We start from the raw sequence: 25,930 nt of genomic DNA on the forward strand, positions 1-25,930 counted from the left end.
ATAGCCAAATGGATCCAATGACAGGGATCAATCGTTGACCAACCATGCATCAAGTTAGCACTTTACCACTGTGCCAAGTCCTGCCCAGAGTATGAAGGAAGGAAATGTTTTATTTAACGCACTCAATACATTTTATTTATGGCTACATGGCATCAGATATATTGTTAAGGACCACACAGATATAGAGCAAACACGCCGTCACCACTTCATGGTCTACTCTTTTCGATTATCAGCAAGGGATCTTTTATATGCAACATATCACAGAAAAGATAGCAAATACCACAGCCTTTGTTACACCAGTTGTAGAGCACTGCCTAGAACGAGAAATTGCCCAACGAGGCCACCAAATGGGATCGATCCTAAACCGACCGATTTACCACTGGTCTACTTCCCACCCTCCGCCCAGAGTATGCTGCCTACCATATTACTAACATTCAAAATTTACAGCTTAGCCATGACATGCCGTTTAATTTTCAGGGCATTGAAACACTTGACTAAATCACTGAAGCAAGTTGCCACATGGCCATCATTGAATTCAACTGAGCCCTGGCCTTTGCTCATTGGACAGTCTGACGGTAATAAACCAAGTACATATATATCTTTCACCCTCCAAAATAAATAAACTTAAGAAGAAAAAAAAAGCAATCAATCGGCCTGGACTATTAATTAAATACAAAAATAAAAACAGATTATACCTGTATTTGTAATTCCTTTATTTCCTTTTTTAAACATAAATATAGTGCTGGGTAGGGATTATTTGAAAACTAAACCACCGGGGAATGTTAACATGTTGGAGCATCAGATTAAACATTATAAAATAATGATAAACAAAAACAACAACAAAACAAACACACAAACAAACAAACAAACAAAAAATAACAAGAATTCCCTAGAATTAAATGTCTTATTTGGTTTCACCGATAGTTGTATCCATAACATGTGCATCTCAATTTCATGTGCATAGTAACTATAAAACAATTTTCATTGATCGAGAAGTTACATTTTGTGAGAATAACTTTCTTGTTAGGCTATAACTTGTAAGTCCAAGTTCAGTTAACTGGAGGTAACCACACATTGCTGATTTGATAAGACTGTAAAGTCACATGCCCTGTGGTTACAACTACAAGTATTTCAAAATGGATTAAATCCTCTTATGCTGTCAAAATAAACCACAATCAACACCCCATTTCTACTAATTAATTATGCTCTTATAATAATTGTATGTACATGTATATTGGTTACTAAAGTATATTTCTGGGGGGGGGGGGGGGGGGGGGGAGGAAACACAGAAGTGTGCCTGAACGGTCATACCATATAACAAAAAAACCTTTGCCATTTATTTAACATTTCCCCACTAACTTTACACATATGTACACCACATAATGCAGATATTATAAAACCATATTCAAATATCTACCTTTCAAGCTAAACAAACCCTTGTATATTGGAAATTCAAAGCAGCTTTTTTCCCCCTAAAAGTAATATACATGTACCAGAAGTAATATCTGTTAATATGCTATTCAATTGTAACTATACATATACATAGATATATATTAGCTAGCAAAAAATTTAAAAAAAATAAAAAAAAAAGTGAATAAATTAAAAACATAACATAAATTTAACATAAACTAAACTTTATTTTATCTGCAACTTCTGGTGCATTCAAAGGGATGTTTGCATGGTTTGAACCCTCCTGCTCCAAGCAATTTTTTAAAATAAATTTTCCATGAGAACATGACCCAAACTCCCCATAGAAACTTTGCTCACCATCTAAATCACCCTGCACACACGTCTGAGCTTACAATATAAACTTTTATGTATACTGTACATGTACATTTATGAAAGAAAGAAAAAAAATCAACCGTTTTAGAATTAGTTAATTTTAATGGAAATTATTTTATTTGCTTATTGATGCATAATCTAATTCTTATATTACTGTACTGTATTCTCAATTATTTGTCACCAAAACGGTGAATAAAGCATTTTTTTTTTTTTTGTTGTTTCAAAATAACAATAGTTAATAATATAGAAAAACTAATCATACACAAACATACAATACAAAATACACAACACTAAAAATTCCCAAAAACAAAATGGAAAAACAAAATGTCGGAAATTCAATTCCATAATTCCATGCAAACAAAAACAAAAATAAAAAATACTGATAATTTGAACTATATTTCAAATTGACTTATGTAATCATACTCCATTAACAATAATGGATCGTTACAGGGCCATCCTGAGTTTTCAACATTTTCATGGTTGTACAAAGTGTAGAGTTGTCAATCATATATGACTTTTTATAATTTAGTAAAATGTCAGTATTTTTTTGGATGGAACTTGTATTTTGCACACTCTCTCTCTCTCTCTCTCTCTCTCTCTCCTATGTCTATAGTTAATGATAAAATGTTGATATGTACTACTCTGTGGGGGATTGGCTGACTGGAATAGTACTTTTGTACTACTGTGAAAATGTTGAAAACTTTGGATCTTGCTTTCATCCTATATAAAGTGGACTGATATTGGTCGATAGTTTAATTTGGAATATATGAAAATAAAAAATAAAAAATAAGGTTTTCCCAACACAATTATTGCGACAGTTTAGAGCAAGAGGTAAAACCAGTCGTAATACATACTTCTGTATTACTTCTCCCAAATACAAGCAATGAATCTTTTATATGCACTTCCCTGAAGACAAGACAGCACAAACCACAATCTTACCCTGTATTTATACATAACAGCATAATGTATGCAAGTGTATTCTGGTCCAAGAACTATGACATCCGATATACAATTTTTGTGGACTATTGACTGGAATTGTAAATAATCCACTGGGTTCGCCAATGTCGATTAGATTCTTTAAAGAGACAGACCCTAGTTTCAACCCGTGAAACTTAACACTAAGTTTAGTTAATCTACAAACCCTTAACACATTTGGATAAAGTTACAACTGAGTGAAACATGAGTGTGACTTTGAAATGGTGAAATACCCTCTAAAAATAAATACCCTCTAAAAATAGACTCCATAACTATTATTTCTCAGACGCACATGCTATTTTTTTTATGAGAAATGCATTTTGTGACATTAAAATCAACAGGATGGCCAAAAAGACTTCGAATGTACGGAAATGGATAATCTAAACAATAAACACTTAAGTGAAGTACGATTTCAGTTACCAAAAACGGCGTTAATAGTAAAACATATGACTTAGTGTTTACAAACTAGGGTATGTCCCTTTAACTCACTGCACCCGTCATAGTGATCTTCGTAGTTGTACGTTTTCGAACAATTAAAAAACTAAATTTGCAGGTGCACAACATGGTGGCATGGAACTGCTATCAACAATTTAAAAACTTCTTTTTTACATTTCCAGGCCTTTTGTCAATGATACAATTAAGCAAACAATCTGAAAAAATGTATCAATACATGTACAGTGTAAAAACTAATACTAACCTAACTTGTCAATGAAAGTTCTATGCCACCAGAGCATAATGGACAAATGATGTTAAAAACATCGCAATGTCAGCTAGTTGTACAAGATGCAGCCAGAAATGTTGCGTTTAAAATTTCCTTGTATAAATATTGCAATAAATTACTGAATCAAACCACTTTTGGCATACTATGTAAAACATAACGAATAGTCACGCACACCTTTCTTCTGGTTAAATGTTCAGCAATTTCAATCTTTGGACCTTTGTATTTAGTATACTCATACTTCATTTATGAAAAACACAAATGTAAATCACTCAAGATGTTACATGTTTTTTTCATATTGATAAATGTGACATAACTGGTGTACAACTATTGATTACTCTACAATAATACAGTATTACATGGTCTACACCTTCATTTGAGGTGCTGTAAGCTTATTTATATCCATATGAATGTGTCACATGTGCAATATATTTTTGTGCCCAGACAAAAAAATTATAATATAATAAAATAATACGGTGCTATTTTTGCAAGTTGTCCAATTATGAACAAATGGGATGTAACTTCCTCAGATCATATCCTGATAGGGCACAGGAAAAACTACCACCATAGCCTGAATTATATTACTTCATGGATTAAATTCTAATCAACAGATAAGAAAAACAATTTGACCTGTTAATTCAGCATTTATTAAAGAAATTGACAATATTTCCTCAACTGTTCAAAAACAGATCATTGGTATATATACCAACAGCCATTCAAATTATGAACACAAAAGTGTGTGTGTGAGGGAGGAGGGGGAGGGAAAATGAATATCAGGAAACGAAAAAAGAAAATATTTAATAAAGTAAAGTTTGTTTTATTTAACGACGCCACTAGAGCACATTGATTTTTTATCTTATCATCGGCTATTGGACGTCAAACATATGGTCATTCTGACACTGTTTTTAGAGGAAACCCGCTGTCGCCACATAGGCTACTCTTTTTACGACAGGCAGCAAGGGATCTTTTATTTGCGCTTCCCACAGGCAGGATAGCACAAACCATGGCCTTTGTTGAACCAGTTATGGATCACTGGTCGGTGCAAGTGGTTTACACCTACCCATTGAGCCTTGCGGAGCACTCACTCAGGGTTTGGAGTCGGTATCTCGATTAAAAATCCCATGCCTCGACTGGGATCCGAACCCAGTACCTACCAGCCTGTAGACCGATGGCCTGCCACGACGCCACCGAGGCCGGTGCAAATATTTAATAATACCTCAGCATATACGAACTTAACGGTAGTGCCATTTGATGTTTACATAGGGCTATTTCAACACTTGGTTGACGGAGGAAACCCACTGCCGACATACAGACTATTCTTTCTGATAAACAAGCAGGGATCTTTATATGCACTTTCCTATAGACTGGTAGAGCTGGGCGGTACTGAAATTTCAGGTTCGGTATCAGTATGTATTTTTTTTGTGATTTACTTCGGAATCTGTATGGCAGTCGGCATCGATACAATACAGATATTAAGCAGTATTTAAGATCTACTCCGTTTAAAATGCATGCCTGAGTTAAGGCTCACCTGCTAATTTCAACTAAAAGTAAATTCCATACACAATGCTCTCATTTATACCCAACCCATTTTGCATCAGATAAATTTTAGTGCTTCACTAAATGGCAAGGAAAACTTTTTCAAAACCGAAATTTTTTTATTTTGAAAGTTGCTTGGTACAGTAAATCGGTATTGACATGATTCCCGTACCGAAAGGTATATACGGTATACTGCCCAGCTCTATAGACAGGATAGTATATGTTCGCATCCACCGATTTACCAATCATGAGGCTCTAGTAGACAAGAAAACAAGAAAATCAAAGAGGGCAATCTATCTATTCTGTAACCTATCGCACCTCAATCAAGTGCTACCAGAAATAAATCCAGCTCCTTAAAATCCGAAAACTATGCATATATACACGCTAGCTCCTTAAAATAAGAAAACTATGCATATATACACGGCTAGCTCTTGGTCAGCAGAAAATTTCGTCAAATTATCAATCATACTTCAAAAACCCATTTATTTTCCAACAAAACATCATTTATTGCACGAAATTATTTCACCAAATAAATATAAAATTCACCAATTGTTTTTGAAATTAGCAATTGGCGAATTTGGCGAGTGCCAGAACCAGCCCCGATATAGGAAGGAGCAATTGAAGTTACCATATTAATTCTTGTTTTAATAAGCTGGATTTAGCTTTCAAAATCTGATCACAAATGACTTGTTTATCAATCGTCCTAAATATACATGTATTTATCATTAGCAGGCTTAACAGAATAAATTTAACAATTAAAAAAATTATACCTACAAAATGAAATGGCTTTTGATATTAAATCCACACCAAATATTTCATCAGGCTTCAATTTCATACATCCAGGACACCGAAACATTTTTTAAACAGGTGTAATTGATCAGAATACCATCACCAACAAAACCAACAAAACATTTTTGTCAAGTGTTTAAACAATACTTTTGTAGGTCTAAAGATCAGCTGCTACTGCTTGTACAAAACATTTTTTGTTAAAGTTAAAAAGAATACAAAAAATATTAAAAAAATATAAAATAATTTCAGAAAAAAAACAAAAAAATTCATGGATGGCAGTTACATGTATGTAAGCGTTCAACATTGCCAATTTACTTTACAACCACATACATTAACCTGCAACTTTACTAATCATGTACATACTATGTATGCAGATATTGCACATAGTTATATTATGAAAATATTGATTATACTTGCATTCGATGTCTTAAGTTATTTTTTTTAAGAAAATAAAAAAACCAATCATTGATTGCTTGGAAATATTCAAAAGCAATAGTAAAAAAACAACCCATTTCTTTAAAGAAACCATCAAAGTTGCCTAATAGTGCCATCCTGGCTGAAACATCACCTGTTTGCTTTAAAATGTAAGGAGTATACCCAACTACATGTCTATAAAAATTAATTTATGCATACATATTTTGTAGAAATGGTCTAATCACCATTCTTTGCAATCAATTCAAAAACAAAATCTAGGTCGAAATACACAACAAAAGAACTGATAAAAAAAACAAAATCACACCATAAATTCAGATAAGAAACATGATACAGAGTTTACGTGTCCTTTTTGTTTCTAACCAAAGACTTGGGGAAACCCCTGTTTATGTCCAATGGCTGCACATTTTAATTTTGATATGCTTAAATTGATTATACAAACATTATGTACGAGCTCAGTTAATTTGTACCCGGTAGTTATTTATTAAAAATCATAAAAAGAGCAAAATAACAACAATTGCAACCATGATGAGACACCTTTACATAAATTATGTTAAAGCTAAACCACGATTTTTTAAATCCCAAATTAATATTTGGCAGACCAGACCTTTGAGAACTGAAAATTGACGAAACCATTTATTGGTTACCCCAAAATAAATTGACGTAACCCCATTTAATTTTTGCATAACCCACCATAATAATATAAATGTCAAATTTAATGCACGCAGATGGGTTATGCAAAACTAAACTAAACTTACATGTAGAAATTAACAATCGTCCAATCACGTTCAGAGGCCCGATTTATACTGTCATTATTTTTAACGTGACGACACATAGCAATGTATGTTTACATCACCCAAATTAAAGGCACGTGTTTACTTTCGACATTGGGGGTTATTTACAGGGTTTAATCCGCCATTCGACAAAACACCAAAATCATTTAAAAGTGGAATTTAGCAAACATGATAAAACCAATTCGGCAGAAAGCTAATTCGAAAAATAAATCGTTTATAGGTGCATAGCCATTTAAAAAAAAAAAAAAGTTCAGTAAATGTTAAATTTGACTACATATTTCCCATCACATTTGTCAAACTGCTACTTAATTTTTGGCGTCCAGCCTAAACCAGAGACGAATTGGGGCGCGCGCGTCATGGGACCACGCCACCCCTATATTTTGGGACAGTTATAATTTTATTATATATTACTTTTAATTTTTTTTACAATCCCCTCCAAACCTTCCTGAGAGTTCCATTGGTATTCTGCCTCAAGTCATTGGGGCCCACCATATGGATTTTCTGGATCCGCCACTGTAAACCCTTTGTTTATTATAACTATATGACCGTTATATAAGTTTCTATTTAGCAACAAGTCCTATAATGCATTAATTTTTCGATTTGTGGAATTGTACTAAAGCACTATATTCACCATTTCCACGTTCAGATGCCTGAAGCAGGCAGTCAGCCAGTCAAAACAAACTATTTGAATATTAAGGCCAAAAAGCATAAACGTAACAGCAATCAACATAGATAGAACTATCTTAAATCTAACAAAAAGTAATAAATAAAAAAAGATCAAATTGAAAATCAAAAAAAAGAAGAAGAAGTCAAAATATGATACACTTTGCATATTAAATCTCTTGATATTCGTTCTATCAACAATTATATATACATCAAGACATCTGAGACATTTTATTTCATCTTACAAGTCCAGTACTATTAGAAGCAACCGACAGTTATCACAACTGTTTGCCAAATTGTCCGACCTCCGGAGTCATTATGATGACCATCTCCTCAAGTGTGCGCGTTAAACCAGGACAGTTGCAGAATTATTTTCTCTTGAGTTTCTGCTGTGCCCGTTTCAGGAGATGGTCAAAGTCTAATACTGAGCGGGGCTGTGGCTGAGGGGCGTACTCTTCTACATACTCTGTGTTTCCGTCTGAAAGAAATAACATGGGGTTTTTTGTTTAGCAGCAAATTGAGAAATCAATGTGATGTTATAGCCATACTATTTTGACAAATGTGATGGAAACTTGTTTAACACCATGTCAGCATAAAAATTGATATTTGGTGGGGTCTAACTAGGTTATTTTAAATGCGAAGACTTGAATTTTGTAAATAAAGGGATGTTTTTTCACCTGTTTAGCAAATATCACTACCTGTTATCAAGGATTGAGTCACACTTAATTCCTTACATTTTAAACTGCAATAACCCCCGTCCATCTCTATAAAAAGATGTTTGTTATATTTAAAAAGTTTGTTTTCTTTAACGACTCCACTTGAGCACATCAATTCATTGGCTATTGGATGTCAAACATTTGGTAATTTTTACAGTCTTTGAAGAAGAAACCTGCTACATTTTTCGATTAGTAGCAACAAACTTTCAGTTTGTTTTGTTTAACGATACCACTAGATCACACTGATGTATAAATCATCAGCTATTGGATGTCAAACATTTGATATTTTTGACAGTCTTCGAGAAGAAACCCGCTAAATTTTTTCATTAGTAGCAATGAATCCTTTACATGCATCATCCCACAGATAGGGTAGTACATACCACAGCCTTTGAGATACCAGTCATGGTGCACTGGCTGGAATCAAAAATAGCCCAATTGGAAGGAAGGAAATGTTTTATTTAACGACGCACTCAACACATTTTATTTACAGTTATATGGCGTCGAACATATGGTTAAGGACCACACAGACATTGACAGAGGAAACCCACTGTTGCCACTTCATGGACTTACTCTGTTCGATTAGCAGCAAGGGATCTTTTATATGCACCATCCCACAGACAGGATAGTACATACCACCGCCTTTGTTACACCAGTTGTGGAGCACTGGCTGGAACGAGAAATACCCCAATGGATCCACCGACAGGGATTGATCCTAGACCGACCACGCATCAAGCGAACGCTTTACCACTGGCCTAAGTCTCGCCCGGGTCCACTAATGGGGATCATTCCCAGACAGACCGTGCATCAGGTGAATGCTGGACCACTGGGCTACATCTCACCTGCTCCATCTTAATAATAACCCTGTTTTTGCTTATAAAACACATCGATTCAGGCATGCATTTACCTTATTTTGACACCCCAACAGCCAATCTATTTTTTGTGCTGGGGTGTAATTAAACATTCATTCAAAACAATCATACAATACACATGATAAATTTCTCCAAAAGCTTCATAAATTCACATTTCACAAGCATTTATTACTTTAGAAGTACTTTGGGTAAAACAATTTTGCTACAGTTTTAAACACAAATCACTTAATCAACAAAACAAAAAACCTTCACATATTCCAAAAATGGTACTTGATATTTCAAAAATCTGTAAAAAAAAAAAAAATATTGAAACACTACAGCATATGTGTAATGCGTGTCTCAACACCACTACTACTACATCACTATGAACCTTTTTTTGCACTAAGCCCTAAATACCACTAACAATTTACAAAATCAACACATTTATTAATATTTACCCAAATCCATATAGTCCACATCACAGAACTCCCGACGACCACCAAAACAAAGATCAAACTTCTGCTCTCCAGGAATATCATTCCCCTCTGTAAAACAAGAAAAGAAAAATCAACATTTAAAAAACCAAAAACAATGTTGGGACCCGTGGAAGGAAACAGATAATGTAATGAAGTTGCAAACCAACTACTCTTTTTCAACTAATGAGACTCACAATTACATTAAAGTATACAGACAATCTTCTAAGCAAGAAAAATCATTTAATATGTAAATTTAGTTGTTAAAAGGGCAATATTATTCGGAAACATTCTTCACAATGGTAGCAAATTAAGGACAATCCAGGGCTGTAGTTTTTACACTGTTGGTATGTTATGAATATGAAAATACTGTTTTTTATTAATATTTATGATTGGTTAAAAATGTACATTAATTTTATTTTTAATTCAATATAAAAGGTCACATTTTTAAAATAAAATATTTACATCTTAAACTGTAGGCACTTACTTTCAATAGCAGCATACGCATCACAAGTATATGCAAATGTCACAAAACCATAGTTGTCTCTGAAAAAATATTTAATTCGTTTTTTAACGTGTATGTGGCAATTCAGCTGGATAAGAAACCATCCCAACTCCTTTACTTAGCTTCTTTTCTCAGTGATTTAACCAGGATGTTTTTACCAGGGTCTCTTGACTGATGGAACTGGGAAAAGTAGTGTGATGTATTCATATTTGGGATATTTTTAGGCCACTGAATGCGGCAATGCATCATTGTTAAATTGATTTATTAGAGCAGACTTAAAGTTACAAAAATATTCTTATATCAAATTCGGAATTTTCAGTGGCACTTGCTTTTGGGAGGGGGCCTACATATATGTTCAATACAACAGAATACCTGGATAAAGCTCCGTTTTAATAATCAACATTTTCATAAGCGTACAAATGCTAGATATCCCCTAGGGTATAGCTGTACTTCTTTCCATTTTATATTAGAATATTTGACTTTATTGAACCTGTTGAGTTTACCTCACACCACCATAAATGAATGTAAGGTTGCTGTACAGGTTACAATTCTCTACCTCCCAACTCCGGAGATCGCAATCACTGTATCATGCGTCTTGGACACTGGGGAGGAGTTTGTTAAATTATCAAATACTGTAAAACACACAATTAACTAACTGTTATGGTATTAATACATATATTATTCAGATGTAAATGAAATCAAATTAAAAAAGTGGTGGGCAACGATAACAAGAAAATGCTTATCTGAATATAAAACATCTAAAGATTTCTCTCATCCCTGAATATGCTAGATAAAACTAGCCTATAAGAAAGCCATGTGGGATACACATTTCTCCCATCCCTAGCTATACAAGAAACCCATTCTATGACGCCAGCTCATACAGAATAAATCCATCTTGCACAGGCTATGACGACATTGCGTTTAATATGGGGAGTATTACATCATTGGCAATATATGACGTCATATTATTAAGAGTTTGTGATCTCAGGTCATCAAACAGTTTTAGATCATTATTTTTCCATTAAAACCTCCATTATAAAAGCTATCCTGTTAATTTGTAGTGTTAAATTGTATTTAACACATAAGCAAATATTGTTCATGATAAAATGGTCAAATAATTGTCACCTTGGGTGTACTTTTTTTTTTATCATACATGATGTAGTCTTAATCCTTTCTTTTTACTTATGTTCGTGCTTATATCCAATTAAGGTTCAGGCACAAACCTCAGCTATCTGGGCTATCTGTCCAGGACAGTGGGTTAGTTGGTAGTGAGAGAGAAAAGGGAGTAGTGGTCTTACACCTACACATTGAGCCGTTAAAACGTCGCGCTGGGTGGGAGCAAATACCGGCCTGTGAACCCTGTACCCACCAGTCTTATGTCTAAGAGCTTAACAACAACGCCACCAAGGCCAGAGTCTTAATCCAACATGGTTCAACATGACAAGGGAGCTACCTCTAGTGTGTATAAAATTAACAGGATAAAACCGTTTTTGTCATTAGACAACAGTTTCAGATAAGTAAATTATTAATTTTTAAAATTATAACCTGCATTATGAATCAACTATATGAACAGAATGAAAAAAACACAAAAGAAGAATATTAAAACATTGTGGGGTAATTCAAACTTCTAGCAAATATGTTATTTACAGTAAATCAATAACATGTTGTAGCCATATTTAACAAATGAAAGAATTTACCTATTTTCTCTGAAGTGCGTGCTCACACTTTCAATTTCTCCAAATCTCGCAAATCTGTTCCTCAATTGTTTTCTTGTATGTCCATCGGGTATTTTTCCAACATAAACAATGCGTCTCTCCTCCTAATAATGAAACAGAACACTTAATGCCATACTTAGGAAATAAAACTTAAAACTCTACCTGATAAACTTATAGCGGAAATGGATTTTAATAAGATTATATAAGTGATGCAAGGGAAATAACTAGTTGTATAAGCCTTATGTCATGTTATTCTTTGGTAACTGAAAGTAATTAAAGCTGGGTAAATATTTTCGGGTAATTAACTAATTGGAGTAATATTTAGTCTAAATACACACACATGCACACAGTGAAACTCCTATATACCAGACATCCTTTTGACCAAGTAAAAAGTCTGGTTTTAAGAGGTATCCGTTTTAGAGAGGTTTTCTTCTGTACAAATATTTGAAAAGGGACTATGAAAAACATCCAGTTTTGCTGGAATTCTGGTCCAGTCTTAAGAGGTATCACTGTATATAGTTTTTACGATTTTGGTGAAATTTAAAAATATAATAATCCCCAAATACAATGCCTTGTAAGCATGGTAAGTAGAGAAGTAGATACTAGTGTTAACAGCAATAAGCATAACAAAATTTGATAACCACCTCAATGCAGAAACTGCTTACATGACAAACACATTGTTGGTAGAGTAGGTAATTTGTACGTATGTGCTTACAATTTGCTTTTTCTGTTCTGCCCTTTTTTGCCGTCTTTTTGCCTTGTAGCGATCGCTAGAACGTGATTGAGAGGCACAAGAGTATCTAAAAATACAACAGTTCACCATACTGAAGATAATTGATCATGACTCAACATTTACATACAAACATATAAAGTATAAACTGTCTAAATTCTGAGCCCCTCCCTCATCCACCAAATCAGTACATTAAAACGTCACTTTTGCATGCAACAGAGCGATTATTCATTTTAAAAATACAGGGTTAGCGCTACTTGTATAGAAATTCTCGCCAAATTTTCTAATGAACACCAAAAACCCCCATTAAAAAAACAATTATTACATGAAATTCTTTCATGAAATTAAAATACAATTCACCAGTTGTGTTTAAAATTCGCAGTTGGCGAATATGGTGATTGACAGAGCTAGCCCTGAAATAAGATGATAATTTATGCATTTACTTCATGAAATATGTATTTTAGCGTAAAGCAAAACATGTCCCCAACTGGACCCCATCCAATATTCATAAATCCTCTTGAAAGTAGTCTTGGTATGCAACTAGATTATGATAAAGCTATACACAAAACTTCAGCTTAATATCTTCCTTCATTGCAAGGAAAAACTAAATTAAGGAAGATTTTTATCAGCCAAAGACTAAATGTTGAAGCCACATTGTAATAAAAATTAGCAATTGGCCAATTTGGCAACCGACGACGAGACCTGTTTACAACTCAAGTCCCCCTAGCAGGGCTCGCGCTGTCGTTCCCCAAAGTCGCCAATTGATCCGCCTCGTGGTGTAAATAAGCGCTATTTGCATGTCTGTGAGCCAGTCTACTATTCAGTAGTGTACTGCCAGCTGCTTGTCGTAAAGTTAGAAAACATTAAATACTCTTTAAGTCATGTTGCATTGTTGATACTAAATGTTTGATTACTAGCGACAAGTTGTAATTTTATTAGTCGTGTTTTGTCGTACTGTTTTGTCATACCGGTCAAGTTGTAAATCTAGGTCACGTGGTTGAGTTATTTCCACGAAGTGGGTATGTTGGTGAGGAAGACATTGTTTCTCACTTATATGCAATCATTAAAAGTTTAACCTTTCTACGTTTACAGATTATATTTCAAACATATTAAATGGCGAAATTATAATTCATATCTGCTATATCTACTGATGTATAAACGCCAACAGGATACATCCCTCTGCCCCTTGCACAGAAATACAAGTCTCTCAAAACCGGTGTGAAACTGAATGAGCACTTGTGAAACAGTCGCGAGCCAGTGTTTTGATAGCAATAACATATAAAGACGTTTCCTGTCTTTATTTTGGGTGACCGGCAATACTCTTGAGTTGGACATCAAAATAATTATGAACAGTATTCGGTAAACTGAGTAATAAATCATACAGGTAAGTTTGGAGGGTAGTTACAAAACGATGTCATGGGGTAGGGTATGATCAAGAGTTACGCACTTAAAATATATATACTGATCAAAATAAGAAACTTCCGCTAACTTTGCTTGAACATAACTTGATGAAAACAATTGTTATACATGCATTTAAAGAGTGTTCCATGATACATCGTTTGGTGCAAAAATCAAGGTCATAGGTTAACAGAAACTGGGAGAAATTTTGACCAAGTGTGGTAGGGGTAAAAAACAAAAAAAACACTTAATAACGGGTATGACCACCTCTTGAATTGACCACTGCAGTGCATCGCAGGCGTATAGAATTGACTAAAGTGTTGATTTCTGCCTGTGGAATATTGTTCCATTCCTCAATGAGCACTTGACGAAGTTCGTTGACGTTAGCGGTGAGTTGTGACGCCGCCTCAATCGTCTGTCCAGACTATCCTAGACATGTTTTTAGTGGGCCAGTCATCAATGAAATCAATGTTATTTGTCCTAATAAAATTTATAGTGTCTCTAGCTGTATGAGGTGGCATTATCATGCTGAAAAATCGAGATGTTGGCGTTGTTATGGAACAGAGGAATGATGTGATGAGCGAGAATGTCATCGCGGCAACGTTGAGCATTTAAATTACCATCAATGACGACTAGTGGTGAACGATAACCATGGGCAATGGCTGCCCAGACCATGACACAATCCCCACCCCCGAAACGATCTCGTTCAAGAACACAACAGTCAGCATAGCGTTCATTTCTCCTACGGTAGACGCGCACCCTGCCATCACCACGTTGTAAAGAAAATCTGGATTCATCCAAAAAAAGAACGAGGTTATAATATCTATAACTGGTAATCCTAATATCATGACCTGGTAAATTATAGGTCCTCTGAATATTGGATGTAGAGAAGACTGAGGATAATAATTAATTATTCTAAGGTTGGGTTATGTTTTATCTGAGTGGTAACTATATCCCTAATGGTCAAGTGATTACGTTTACGTGTGGTGCTCAGCCTAGAGGTGGTGTGACACCGGTTTTAACAGGCCATGTAAATGCTGTAACACTTACCTGGTATTATATAATACATATTTGAAACTAAACTTGTGGTGTTGTCTTTCTAGTGAATTTAACGTTGGTTAATAGTAAATATAAATACGATCCTGTTCCCTGAATACCCTAGAGCCAGCCACTCGGGTAGAAAACTACCTGATACAGGGAGATATATTTGTATAGGTTGGGATATTTGGAGAAATACTGTTACACCCATTGCGGGTTTCTGATTCTGTTACCGGGGAACTAAGTGGTGGGAGCAGTTGCCGGTAATGGCGTTAGAACCCTGTGACAAATGTAAAAAACGTTAAAAAAAATTTAACAAATTTTGAAGCGTTTTCGTTCACTTGACACCAATGTCAGTAAGACAAGTAAAACAGATTGACCGAATACTACACGGGACATGTCGAACCATGCATGCACGTGCAAATTGAAGTTCACGTTGTCGACTTCCAGATCAGGTTGCTGGGGTCTACATTGAAAATTAACGTTGCGGAAAAACACTGGCTTAAGATGTGATAATAATCCAGTTCAGATTTCAAGACATCACTTGAGTTGTGCTGTGTCATAGCCAGCTTTGTTTTGTAGATCCACATAGTCATGATCACGGGACACACACACCTGGCTACCTGGACACGCCAATGCACATGTGTGCAATTTAAAGTATATCAATCAACAGATTTTGGTTTCAACACAGGTACCTTTAGTAGTATTACTTGCATATTTCGTTTCTATTATATACCCAATAATACATCTATTTATTAAGATATATGCATATAGGCCGGTGGCTTTGGAACACAAGAGGGGTAGCACAGTATCTGGTGTGACTGGTAACAGGTCGTTTCGCCCATGTTACTAGATCGCCTGCGTCGTTTCGACCCGGATCCATTTGTACTGTTAACTGAGTCGGTTCGCCCCCATGTAGGGTCGTTTCGCACTTTTTAAATTTTGTTAATAAAAACATTTATTCATGGGGGGGGGGGGGGGGGGGGGGTTTCACACACTGCCGTCGATAACCACAGATCTAATACGTGGATGATTTATACTAAAATTCGTTCTAATTAATTTTTCTTTTCAGGTTTAAATATCTGCTAAAAAATAATCCCCATAAACAGTGTCATACAAGACGTAAACTGAATAATAAGTACATCTTAGCATGTACTATATTATCATAAAGAACAGGATTAAAAACAAAATATTTTAACTGAAATGCCAAAATGTAATTGGCGAATACATATTTAGATTGGCGAACAAAAATAGCCACTCGGGGCTAGCACTGCCCCCTAGCCAAGTACTCTACGGAGTTACGGCCCATCCCTGTGAAAGACCAGGACATTAACAATGACTGGCCTCCGTGATGTCGTGGTTAAGCCATCGAACATAAGGCTGGCAGGTACTGGGTTTGCAGCCCGGTACCAGCTCCCACCAAGAGGGATTTTTAGCGACTCCATGGGTAGGTGTAAGACCACTACACCCTCTTCTCTCACTAACCACTAACCCACTGTTCTGGATAAGACAGCCCAGATAGCTTAGGTGTGTGCCCAGGACGAAGTGCTTGAACCGTAATTGGATATAAGCAAGAAAATAAAATTAAAATTATTTGTTTTCCAAGCTGTTGTGTTACCTGCTGTCTCGTGATGAGGAGCGTGACCTTGAGCTGTCTGTGCTGGAATATGACCATGACCTGACAGAAAAGAAAGGAATGTTTAGTGAGTTAGTTCATCAACAGCAGATGTTAAATTGTGTTAAAATCTGTTTTTATTACCTGCTACTGTTGAGTGTTTTCAGCATACGATCAGAAAAAGCCCATTAAAGTTAAAACTTGTTTATTTATAGCCACCACTAGATCACATTGGTTTATTAACAATCGGCTCTTGGATGTCAAACATTTATGAAATGTCTCAATCGGAAACCCAGTACATTTTATTTTATTAGCAGCAAACTGGTAATTAAGTTGCCAAAAACCAACTAAATGCAAGAATCAGCATCCTTAAAAAGGTCTTCATTTGTTGTTGTTGACCGGATGTTTAGCTAAACGTTTCCAAACACAATTTGACAAATTGCTAACACGATCAGTTTTTATAGTAATCTCCAACTATACTTACCCAGCGTTCTAACTGGCAAAAGGCAAAAAATGCTCACCTACGGATAAAGCCCCATACAGTAATTCATTTTACAGCTACAGCAACTACCATCGTTAAGTTCTGGTTCTGCTTACCGAGAGTCTGACGACGAGCCCGAATCTGACGAATACGATCGCCTCCGCCTGCTTCTACCTCTATCACTAGATCTTGATCGTGACCGCGACCGTGAAAACGAACGAGACCGTGACCTACTCTCTCTTGTCCTGTAAGTTCTCAGGTATTTCTTGTTCTTTTTCGTTACGGGTTCTTTCGACATGCACCCATCGTAACGTGTGCTGTTTGTGAAACAATTGTGGTAAGCAGGCAGTTTGCTGTATGTCGCAGCAGAATCCCTGGTCGGGGAAGGGTCGCGTGATATGTAGTCCAGCAGCGTTATTTCCTTATTACTGTCGGGTTTCTTCTTTGGAGGTTTTGCGGGCATAGAAAGATCGGTGCAATATGAAGGCAACTTGTCAAAGTATTCATCGGACATGATCATAGGGCTTTCTTCGTGCCTTTCTCTATAGTGCCTCTTCCCACCACTAGTTTTTTTCAACAATGTGTATTTCTGTGATCGGCTTCTCTCGTTCTCCTTGTCACCAAGTACGTTATCACCCACATCATTAATATTACCATTATCATCGACCACTTCACCTTCCTCCAAACCATCACAAGTCAAATTTCGCATCGGGCCCACTGAACCAAGTCCTGAGGAATCGAAGCTACCATTGATGCCACTATCACAAGAAAGCTGTTCGGATATCTCAATCTCGCTGCCGACACAACCTGCATCAATGTCCGTATTGGCATCGAGCATAATTTCCACTTCGTTGTCGGCTGTTAATGAAGAACCAGTGGAGCAGTAATCGTGATCCACAACCGAACTGTCCACGTTAACCCCTGTACCAGTTTTGATGTCATCCATGTTAACAGTGCTTGCAGAAAGTCTACTGCATGGATTTGAAGTAGAAGTGCAAGATTTTTCTGTGACCGAGGTCTTTGGTTGTGCAGTACAAGACTTGGCAGATGTTTTCTGTACTTTTGATGGGGAGGCTGTAGACAGTGGCTGGCGACCTTGATCTTTCTTTGGTATGCTGGCCATCATTACGGGCAACATGATGGCCAGTTTTCTCTTCCGCCTCGCTCGGATTTTCTCCAAAACTTCTGGTAGTAGACCTAATGGCTGGGTAGATTCTGAAAGGGGAAAACAAATATACTGAAACGCATTGCCGTTAATTAAATGTAAAAAAAAAAAAAAAAAAAAAATATATATTTAGTACAGTCAGACCTCGTTACAACGACCACGTTCGTCCCTGGGTAACTGTCGTTATATCGAAATTACTGTCACAAAAAAAAAAAATTGTTTTACGACACCACTAGAGCACATTGATATATTGCACCATCCCACAGAGGATAGCACATACTACGGCATTAGATATACCACTCATGGTGCGCTGGCCGGAACGAGAAATAGCCCAATGGGTCCACCAATGGGTATCGACCAGAGATATTATTAAATATATTTTTTATTAATAATCAAGGCGCATTCACTTATATTAATCTTTCCATGGTTAAAGACATCTACGATTGGTACCTTCTCCATTTATAAAATGTCATAAAACTAGAAGACTTGATCGTTCGAAGTTAATCCTTTAATTGAATGACTAAAGGTTATTTTCAAAAGCAATACACGTCTATAGATTTAGCAGACATCGTTAACTCGGACATCATGTGACACTGTCTGCTCGCGACGAGATCAAGGATGCCAAATGGCTGTATATACTGCCAACGTGTTATGGCATCTCTGATTATGTAATGTTGTTGTAAAGAAGTCTTTTCAGATATCGGATGCATGTTTGTTCCCAATTTGCTCTGTCGGTGTCGGAAGGTGTGAATTCCGGTGTAATGAACAGAATATACATTGATGTACGTTTGTTCCCGACAATTTGTGGTCAGATGATGTAAATGCAACGAGATCTGACTGTATATAAATTTTAGAATTATTTTTCTTTTAGTAAGAAATAATAGACACTTACCAGCCTTTGATGACATAATTTCTTTTCCACACTTCTTTGAGTTACTGAAAAGAAAAAAAGAAAAAAAGATTAATAATTACATTATCAGGTGGATTAAAACAAAACATTCTCTAAACTCCAAACAAAATACATGTGTTGATATTTTTTATTTCCCGCAGTATGTCGAATTTTGCCTGGCCTTTCTTGCTATGACGTAAAACCGCATTTGGAGTCAAAATGTCATTGCACATGAACAAGGACATGCATTCAGATTTCAATATAAATATGCCTCTTAGTTAAGTATCGAATATATCAACCTTTTCTGTGAAATCCATGCATCGCAGCATAAATTCTCGAACTTTGGTCTGACCAGAGACATGACTTTTTTTTTGTGCCTAATATGCCAAAGTAGTTGTGACAGACTTATCTATTCCAAGCAACACAATGTTATTTCAGTTATTTAGGCCACATGACCATAATAACTAATGTTTAAAACTATAACCGAGAGTGCTTTATCATATTCAGGCTGTCCAGCACATCCTTATGAAAAAGTAGGAATGAAAATACAGAGAAAAGGTAGGAAAATAGAAGCAAAAAGTAGATAACTGTAGACTTATTATAATAACACAAACAATATGCACGCTTTAACAGTAATTCGCAACATTTTGAAACTGTGCAGCAAAGTAAAACAAAAAAGTAGGAAACACTAGGTATTTTGACGAAAAAGTTGGCAAAAGAGGACAAAAAAAGTTTGTGCTGTTTAACGACACCACTGAAGCACATTGATTAATTAATCATCGGCAATTGGATGTCAAACATCTGTTAATTCTGACAGAAGAAACATGCTACATTTTTTCCATTAACAGCAGTGATATTCTATATGCACCGTCCCAAATCCTTTGATATACCAGTCATGGTGCACTGGCTGGAACGAGAAAATAGCCACAACGGGCCCACCGACTGGAATTGATCCCAGACTGACCATGCATCAGGCGAGCACTTTACCATCCCCACCAGCCCTTACTGATATACAATCTCTTACATTTAAAGTTTGAAGTAACAAATCAAAGTATTTACTTTTAATTAGAAAAACAAAGTAACTTGAAACAGGCATTCTAGAATATGGTGGCCCGATGCCCACGGTCAGTGCTTTTTAGACTTCGGCCACCAAATAATTACTTTGGTTAAGCTTGATAGCAAGTAGTAAAATTAAATTAATAAAAAAATTTTTTTAAAAGAAGCGAAAACTGCGACTGTATCAAAATGAAATGTGCTGCCCAAATGTGTTTTTGCAAAAGCCATGATTAATTTACAGTAATTTTCAATTCTACAAATGTTTAAAAAGTACAACAAACAGAATTTTACAAACATTCCTCAAAATACCTTTTTTGCAGTGGCTGCTCAGTACAGCTACCAACTTTAGGGGTTTTGATGAAGTTAAGTGAATTTGGCCGACCTTTTGAAGAGCAACTGTCAAATCCATCAAAACTTTGTGAAGCTGAAAAAGTAAATAGAAATATATTAAGCTTTCATTTAAAAAAATTCACAATTAAAATTGTGATTTTTAAACAATTTAAAAAAAAAAAAGTGTTTTAGAACTGAAATTTACAATCAAGTAACTAGTACAGAATTGTTAAACAATTACAGGAATGGCCTTTTATTTACTGCCTTCTACAGGGCTCGATCTTAACGACACTTAATTGTTGTCGTCGTTATATAAATTGCCTTTAGTCGGGAGCATCACCGATGGCACTTTTGTGCTGTCGGTAAAGCGATTGCAAAATGTATACACTTAGTGTCCATTATCTGACTGTATAAAATGTGGACATTTGAAATGGGTCTACATACAGGAAAATAACATTCCAGTCATGTTTATTTGCTGCAAAAGTTTTCAAAACAATTGCCATAGGCAGGGTTAAAATTGCGGTCAGTTATTTCACCCATTTAAAACAAAGAGTACCGGTAAGGTACACAATACGGCTGTCAGGAATTTGATGGAAAACCATATAGATATTAATGAATATGTTACAGGTATCATTCTAATTATGTGAATTGTTTTGCAATGGGAAGTTCCTACATGTGAGGTTAGATGGTCCTGTATGCAATATGTGGTCCGGACAAGCATTTACTGTTATGTGCACTAGACTGTGAAAAGTAGGCCACAATGACCTAGTAATAGTACACAACACACCATCATCCAAAGTTGTTTGTACATGTTTGATGATCCTGTATGAAAGGTATGGTCCGGACAAGTATTTACTGTTATGTGCAGTAGATTGAAAATTAGGTTATTGTGACCTAATAATAGTATGTGAAACCAGCATCCCAAGTTATTCCTACATGCAACAGGCATCGAAATAAGTCGAGAACGGTCGTTCAGGTTAACGGAAGGTTACCACTTGTAAAAAAAAAAAAAAAAAAAAAGTCGAGAACGGTGTTTCGTTCTCGACAAAAAATTCAACGTAACGGTAGTTTCGTTTCCGAACGTAAACCAGGCAATGCATTCCTGACTTCCGCATTTCATTTTCTCGTACGGAATTGCATCGATATTCGCATGCACTTGTGCAATTGCAAGTAATTATAGTTATTCCGCGTTTAAGAAGCGTCCACTAGATGAATTTACTTCCGCGTTTCGTTTTCTGGTGCGAAATTACACAGTGTTTGTGCGCACCTGTGAAATTGCAAAGCAAACTCGGCAGCGCCCACTAGATAAATCTACTTCCGGATGTCGTTTCTCGTACCGATGTTCGCACGCACCGATACAATTTCAGATCCACCTTAAAAGTAGTAGTAACAGGAATTCAATTATTCTAACTTTCATATAGTTGTGGTAACCTATAGGTTACCAGACTATATTTTGTGGTAACCTGTAAATGGGTTACAAGACATAATGCTTATTTCGATGCCGGATGCAAGGTTTCATGGTCCTGTATGCAAGATATGGTCCTGACAAGAAAACGTTAACATGGAAAACGCCATACCATAATACAACCAGTCATAGACCGGTTAATAAAAATAACTGCTGTGGGAGACAAATACTTAAGTTCGAGCCCTGCTATCATACATCATGTTAAACACCAAAACTACATACTAAAATGACATAATCAGGGCTAGCTCTGGTGAATTTTGTTCTATTTTGGCAAATAATTTCATGTAATAATTGATATTTTGTTACAAAATAACTGGGGTTTTGCTATTTTTAAAGTTTTAACAGATAATTTGGCGAAATTTTCTGCTGGCCCAGAGCCAGCTCTGATAATGCTCGACACACAACACACACTTTCTTTTAGCGTCACTGAAATAAGTCGACCCAATTATTGTGTTTTGTATTTATATTATCCAGTCCACATGCAGACCTGAATTAGTTTAATATATTTATCCGAACAAACAGCAAAAAACAAACACCCAAAACTACGGTTAATCAGAGCTCATAGACCTACTGAATAAAATTATTTAGATTCAGTTAAGTTTTATACATTAACAGCATTACCTTGAAAATTATTTTTAAATTACCAGTTTAATATTCATATACTAGATGTGATCAAGAGTTTGTACAAATTAGCAATTGGCCAATTTTGACAATGGGTAGGGTCAGCCCTGAATATTAATATTAATACTACATTTATAAGGTAACAGTACCATCCTCAAACTGAACCAATAAGCTTCCCAGGTCTTTAGCTTCGATGCCTGAAAAGAAAGAAAACCTTAAAACATTCAGCAAATGTGATAAAGAAATGACGAAGTCAGCATATGTTAATGGTGAAAAGTTCAACGTTTTGTAAGTTTTCTACCCGACCAATTTATACCTGTATGAGGCCAGTGTCGATTTCTATATATAGATACATAGAATCACGTTATTTCTGACAAATTTAGTTGGAAAAGCAACAATTTTTAAGTATGATGTATATCCATGCACCTACTTAAATTGTGGCTCTTAATTCTGTGAATACTTTATTTCAAAATTTTCAATTAGCAATATTTCTAGTGAACTGAAAATTACTTGGCAACTAGTGTTTAATGTTTTAAAATTGTGTAACAATCTCTAAAACGTGCATAGCGATTTGCTATGCATGCAATACCGGAAAAAAAAAGGTTTCCTGTAATTATAGTGTAACAGCTGGCCATTTCATCGCCTATGACCACAAAGAATGGGATGACTCACTGTAAGGGGTTGAGAGGTTCTTTATTCTGGTAGTGCTCAAGTTACAACAAATCATTAAACCATGGGAAAACACCACACCCTCTCCGACAATTCCATGCTACACTAAAATGACAGCAAAACCAAACAACACGTGTCGTTTAGCCCAAGTTGCACGTGCAATCGGTGTTTGAAATTTGTAGTGCTTGGCAGACTACTACATATAATATCTCGGGAGATTTTGACAAACATATTTACAAAAAATAGATACATTAAAAATAAAACCACCTGCTACAATAGGAAAAAAATGTCATACCACCCCAGGAAGCCAATTCTGTAGAACTGCTGTTCGAATCCTCCGACACCTCACTGGCAATTCCAGATGACATTTTAAACATTCATGTAGTAAATATGACCAGCAAACTGAAATGTAATTAAAGTTAAATTAAATTGGGTGATAAGCACATGTATGCTCTGATGGTAAAAATAGATCTGACCATATGATTTCAAGTCATTTATTAATATTAGTGCTTATGTTCATAAAGCAATTCTTTTAAAGTAAAAAATATATATATATATATATATATATATATATATATATATATATATATATATATATATATATATATATATAAAAAAGACTAAACAATCACCAAAAAAGAAAACCAAAACAAACCATTCAACACGATTTTATGAGCTTCTCTGGGCCATGGGCATGGGTTTTAAGCCCAGCTAGACAACAAAATTCTTTTGTATGTGTAAATTAAATTAATATTCAAAGAAGTTTGACTGACGGTGCTATTGACAAGACCAGCCACCGTATGCATCAACTTGTCAAGCACGTGGCAGACCCACGACGCAAAAAGAGTTCAGAGACGCTAAAATTGAGGATGTCTTCAGCAAAGCTTACGTTCATTCTACGTGGCAATGGCTAAGTTTGTTTTCAGCTAAAGGAAAATGCCATAATTACTAACTTTAGTGAATAAACCGTGACAAATCAACACATTCCAGCATCACAACCACCACCATTCTACCTGATGTACAGAAAAACAACGTCACTCTCGCCAAATCTCACGCGAGACTCTCGTGGAAAAATAAAACATCACGTGAACTGGTTGAACTTTGACTCTGGAACGCCCCTCAAATATAGTGTTCAAAATAAGTAGGGGGTCAAAGAAAGAAAGAAAGAAAGAAAGAAGTGTTTTATTTAACGACGCACTCAACACATTTTATTTACGGTTATATGGCGTCAGACATATGGTTCAGGACCACACAGATTTTGAGAGGAAACCCTACTCTTCCGATAGGCAGCAAGGGATCTTTTATTTGCGCTTCCCACAGGCAGGATAGCACAAACCATGACCTTTGTTGAACCAGTTATGGATCACTGGTCGGTGCAAGTGGTTTACACCTACCCATTGAGCCTTGCGGAGCACTCACTCAGGGTTTGGAGTCGGTATCTGGATTAAAAATCCCATGCCTCGACTGGGATCTGAACCCATTACCTACCAGCCTGTAGACCGATGGCCTGCCACGACGCCACCGAGGCCGGTACAAGTAGGGGGTCAAATGCATACATGTATATGATAGGACCGTAATATTCTGTTTAACGTTGCGTCAATACATTTTAAAGGGACATTCCTGAGTTTGCTGCATTGTTAGATGTTTCCGACTAATAAAATATTTCTACCATGGAACTTACACATTAAATATATTTTCTTGAAACTTAGAATATCAGTGTCTGTATATTCAATGTCTTTCTGGTGGTCTTAACATTTATAAGAAGCCCAAACTGTATTTTGTCTTCAAATAAGTTCGTAGTAATTTTCAGTAGCTTGGGCAAACTTTAGGAAAATAAGAAATCTTGTAATTAAGGAAGTACGTAAATCTATGTCCGATTATTTTAATACACTTGATGACAAAATTAATAACTAATGATACTGGATCAAAACTTTGGTGGAAGCTTGTTAATACGTATTTAAAAATCGTGGTTCTAGTAATTCAGTGATACCCTTGTTTGTTGATGGCACTATCATTGAAGACCCCAAAGAATTAGCTAATGCATTCAATGAGGTTTTTTTTTTTAATGATTCACTTACGGATATTGTGTTAGAACAAACTGAAGTGGAGAACATCCTAGATTCACTTGACATATTCAAATCATTGGGTCCTGACCTTATTAATAATAGATTACTGAAATTATTAGCTAAAGAAATCTCTTATCCCCTTACACGACTGTTTAATTTATCATTGTACCACTCCTTTTTTCCATCTGTATGGAAACTTGCTAATGTAAATCCTATTCATAAAAAAGGTAGTATTCACGAACTTTCAAATTATAGACCAATTTCATTAACAAGTAATATTTCTAAAAATTTAGAAAAATACATTTTTAACTTCTTCAGAACTAACAACATTATAAAAAAATTTTAATCTGGGTTTATTCCAGGTAATTCAACTGTAAACCAGCTTCTGGATTTGTATCACTTTATTTGTCAATCTATGGATGAAAGAAAGGAAGTTAGAGCAGTATTTTGTGATATAAGTA

The 25,930-nt window shown here is 35.7% G+C and overlaps 1 protein-coding gene across 1 annotated transcript; it reads right to left on the bottom strand.

Moving 5' to 3' along the window:
• Window positions 1–5,293: 5,293 nt before the first annotated feature.
• LOC121383041 (peroxisome proliferator-activated receptor gamma coactivator 1-alpha-like) lies at window positions 5,294–24,468 on the bottom strand. The gene is made up of 12 exons (XM_041512800.1): window positions 24,357–24,468; window positions 23,699–23,805; window positions 22,884–22,931; window positions 20,628–20,742; window positions 19,266–19,309; window positions 17,325–18,423; window positions 16,731–16,790; window positions 12,662–12,746; window positions 11,929–12,050; window positions 10,214–10,272; window positions 9,712–9,798; window positions 5,294–8,167 (listed from the first exon to the last, which is right to left on the bottom strand). Exons 2-12 carry the CDS (start codon window positions 23,778–23,780, stop codon window positions 8,058–8,060), a joined length of 1,911 nt encoding a protein of 636 aa, XP_041368734.1. The 5' UTR covers window positions 23,781–23,805; window positions 24,357–24,468; the 3' UTR covers window positions 5,294–8,057.
• Window positions 24,469–25,930: the final 1,462 nt, after the last annotated feature.

This window comes from Gigantopelta aegis, chromosome 10 (assembly GCF_016097555.1).
Source record: "Gigantopelta aegis isolate Gae_Host chromosome 10, Gae_host_genome, whole genome shotgun sequence".
In the NCBI taxonomy this organism is placed as follows: domain Eukaryota; kingdom Metazoa; phylum Mollusca; class Gastropoda; order Neomphalida; family Peltospiridae; genus Gigantopelta; species Gigantopelta aegis.

What these genes read in the sequence shown, in the direction of transcription:
- LOC121383041 (XM_041512800.1), bottom strand. Translation starts at nt 23,780, where the DNA reads ATGTTTAAAATGTCATCTGGAATTGCCAGTGAGGTGTCGGAGGATTCG. An exon ending in GAGCAGCCACTGCAAAAAAG is followed by an intron (nt 19,310 to 20,627) that starts GTATTTTGAGGA and finishes TTTTCTTTTCAG; the next exon opens with TAACTCAAAGAAGTGTGGAA. An exon ending in GGCTCGTCGTCAGACTCTCG is followed by an intron (nt 16,791 to 17,324) that starts GTAAGCAGAACC and finishes CTTTTCTGTCAG; the next exon opens with GTCATGGTCATATTCCAGCA.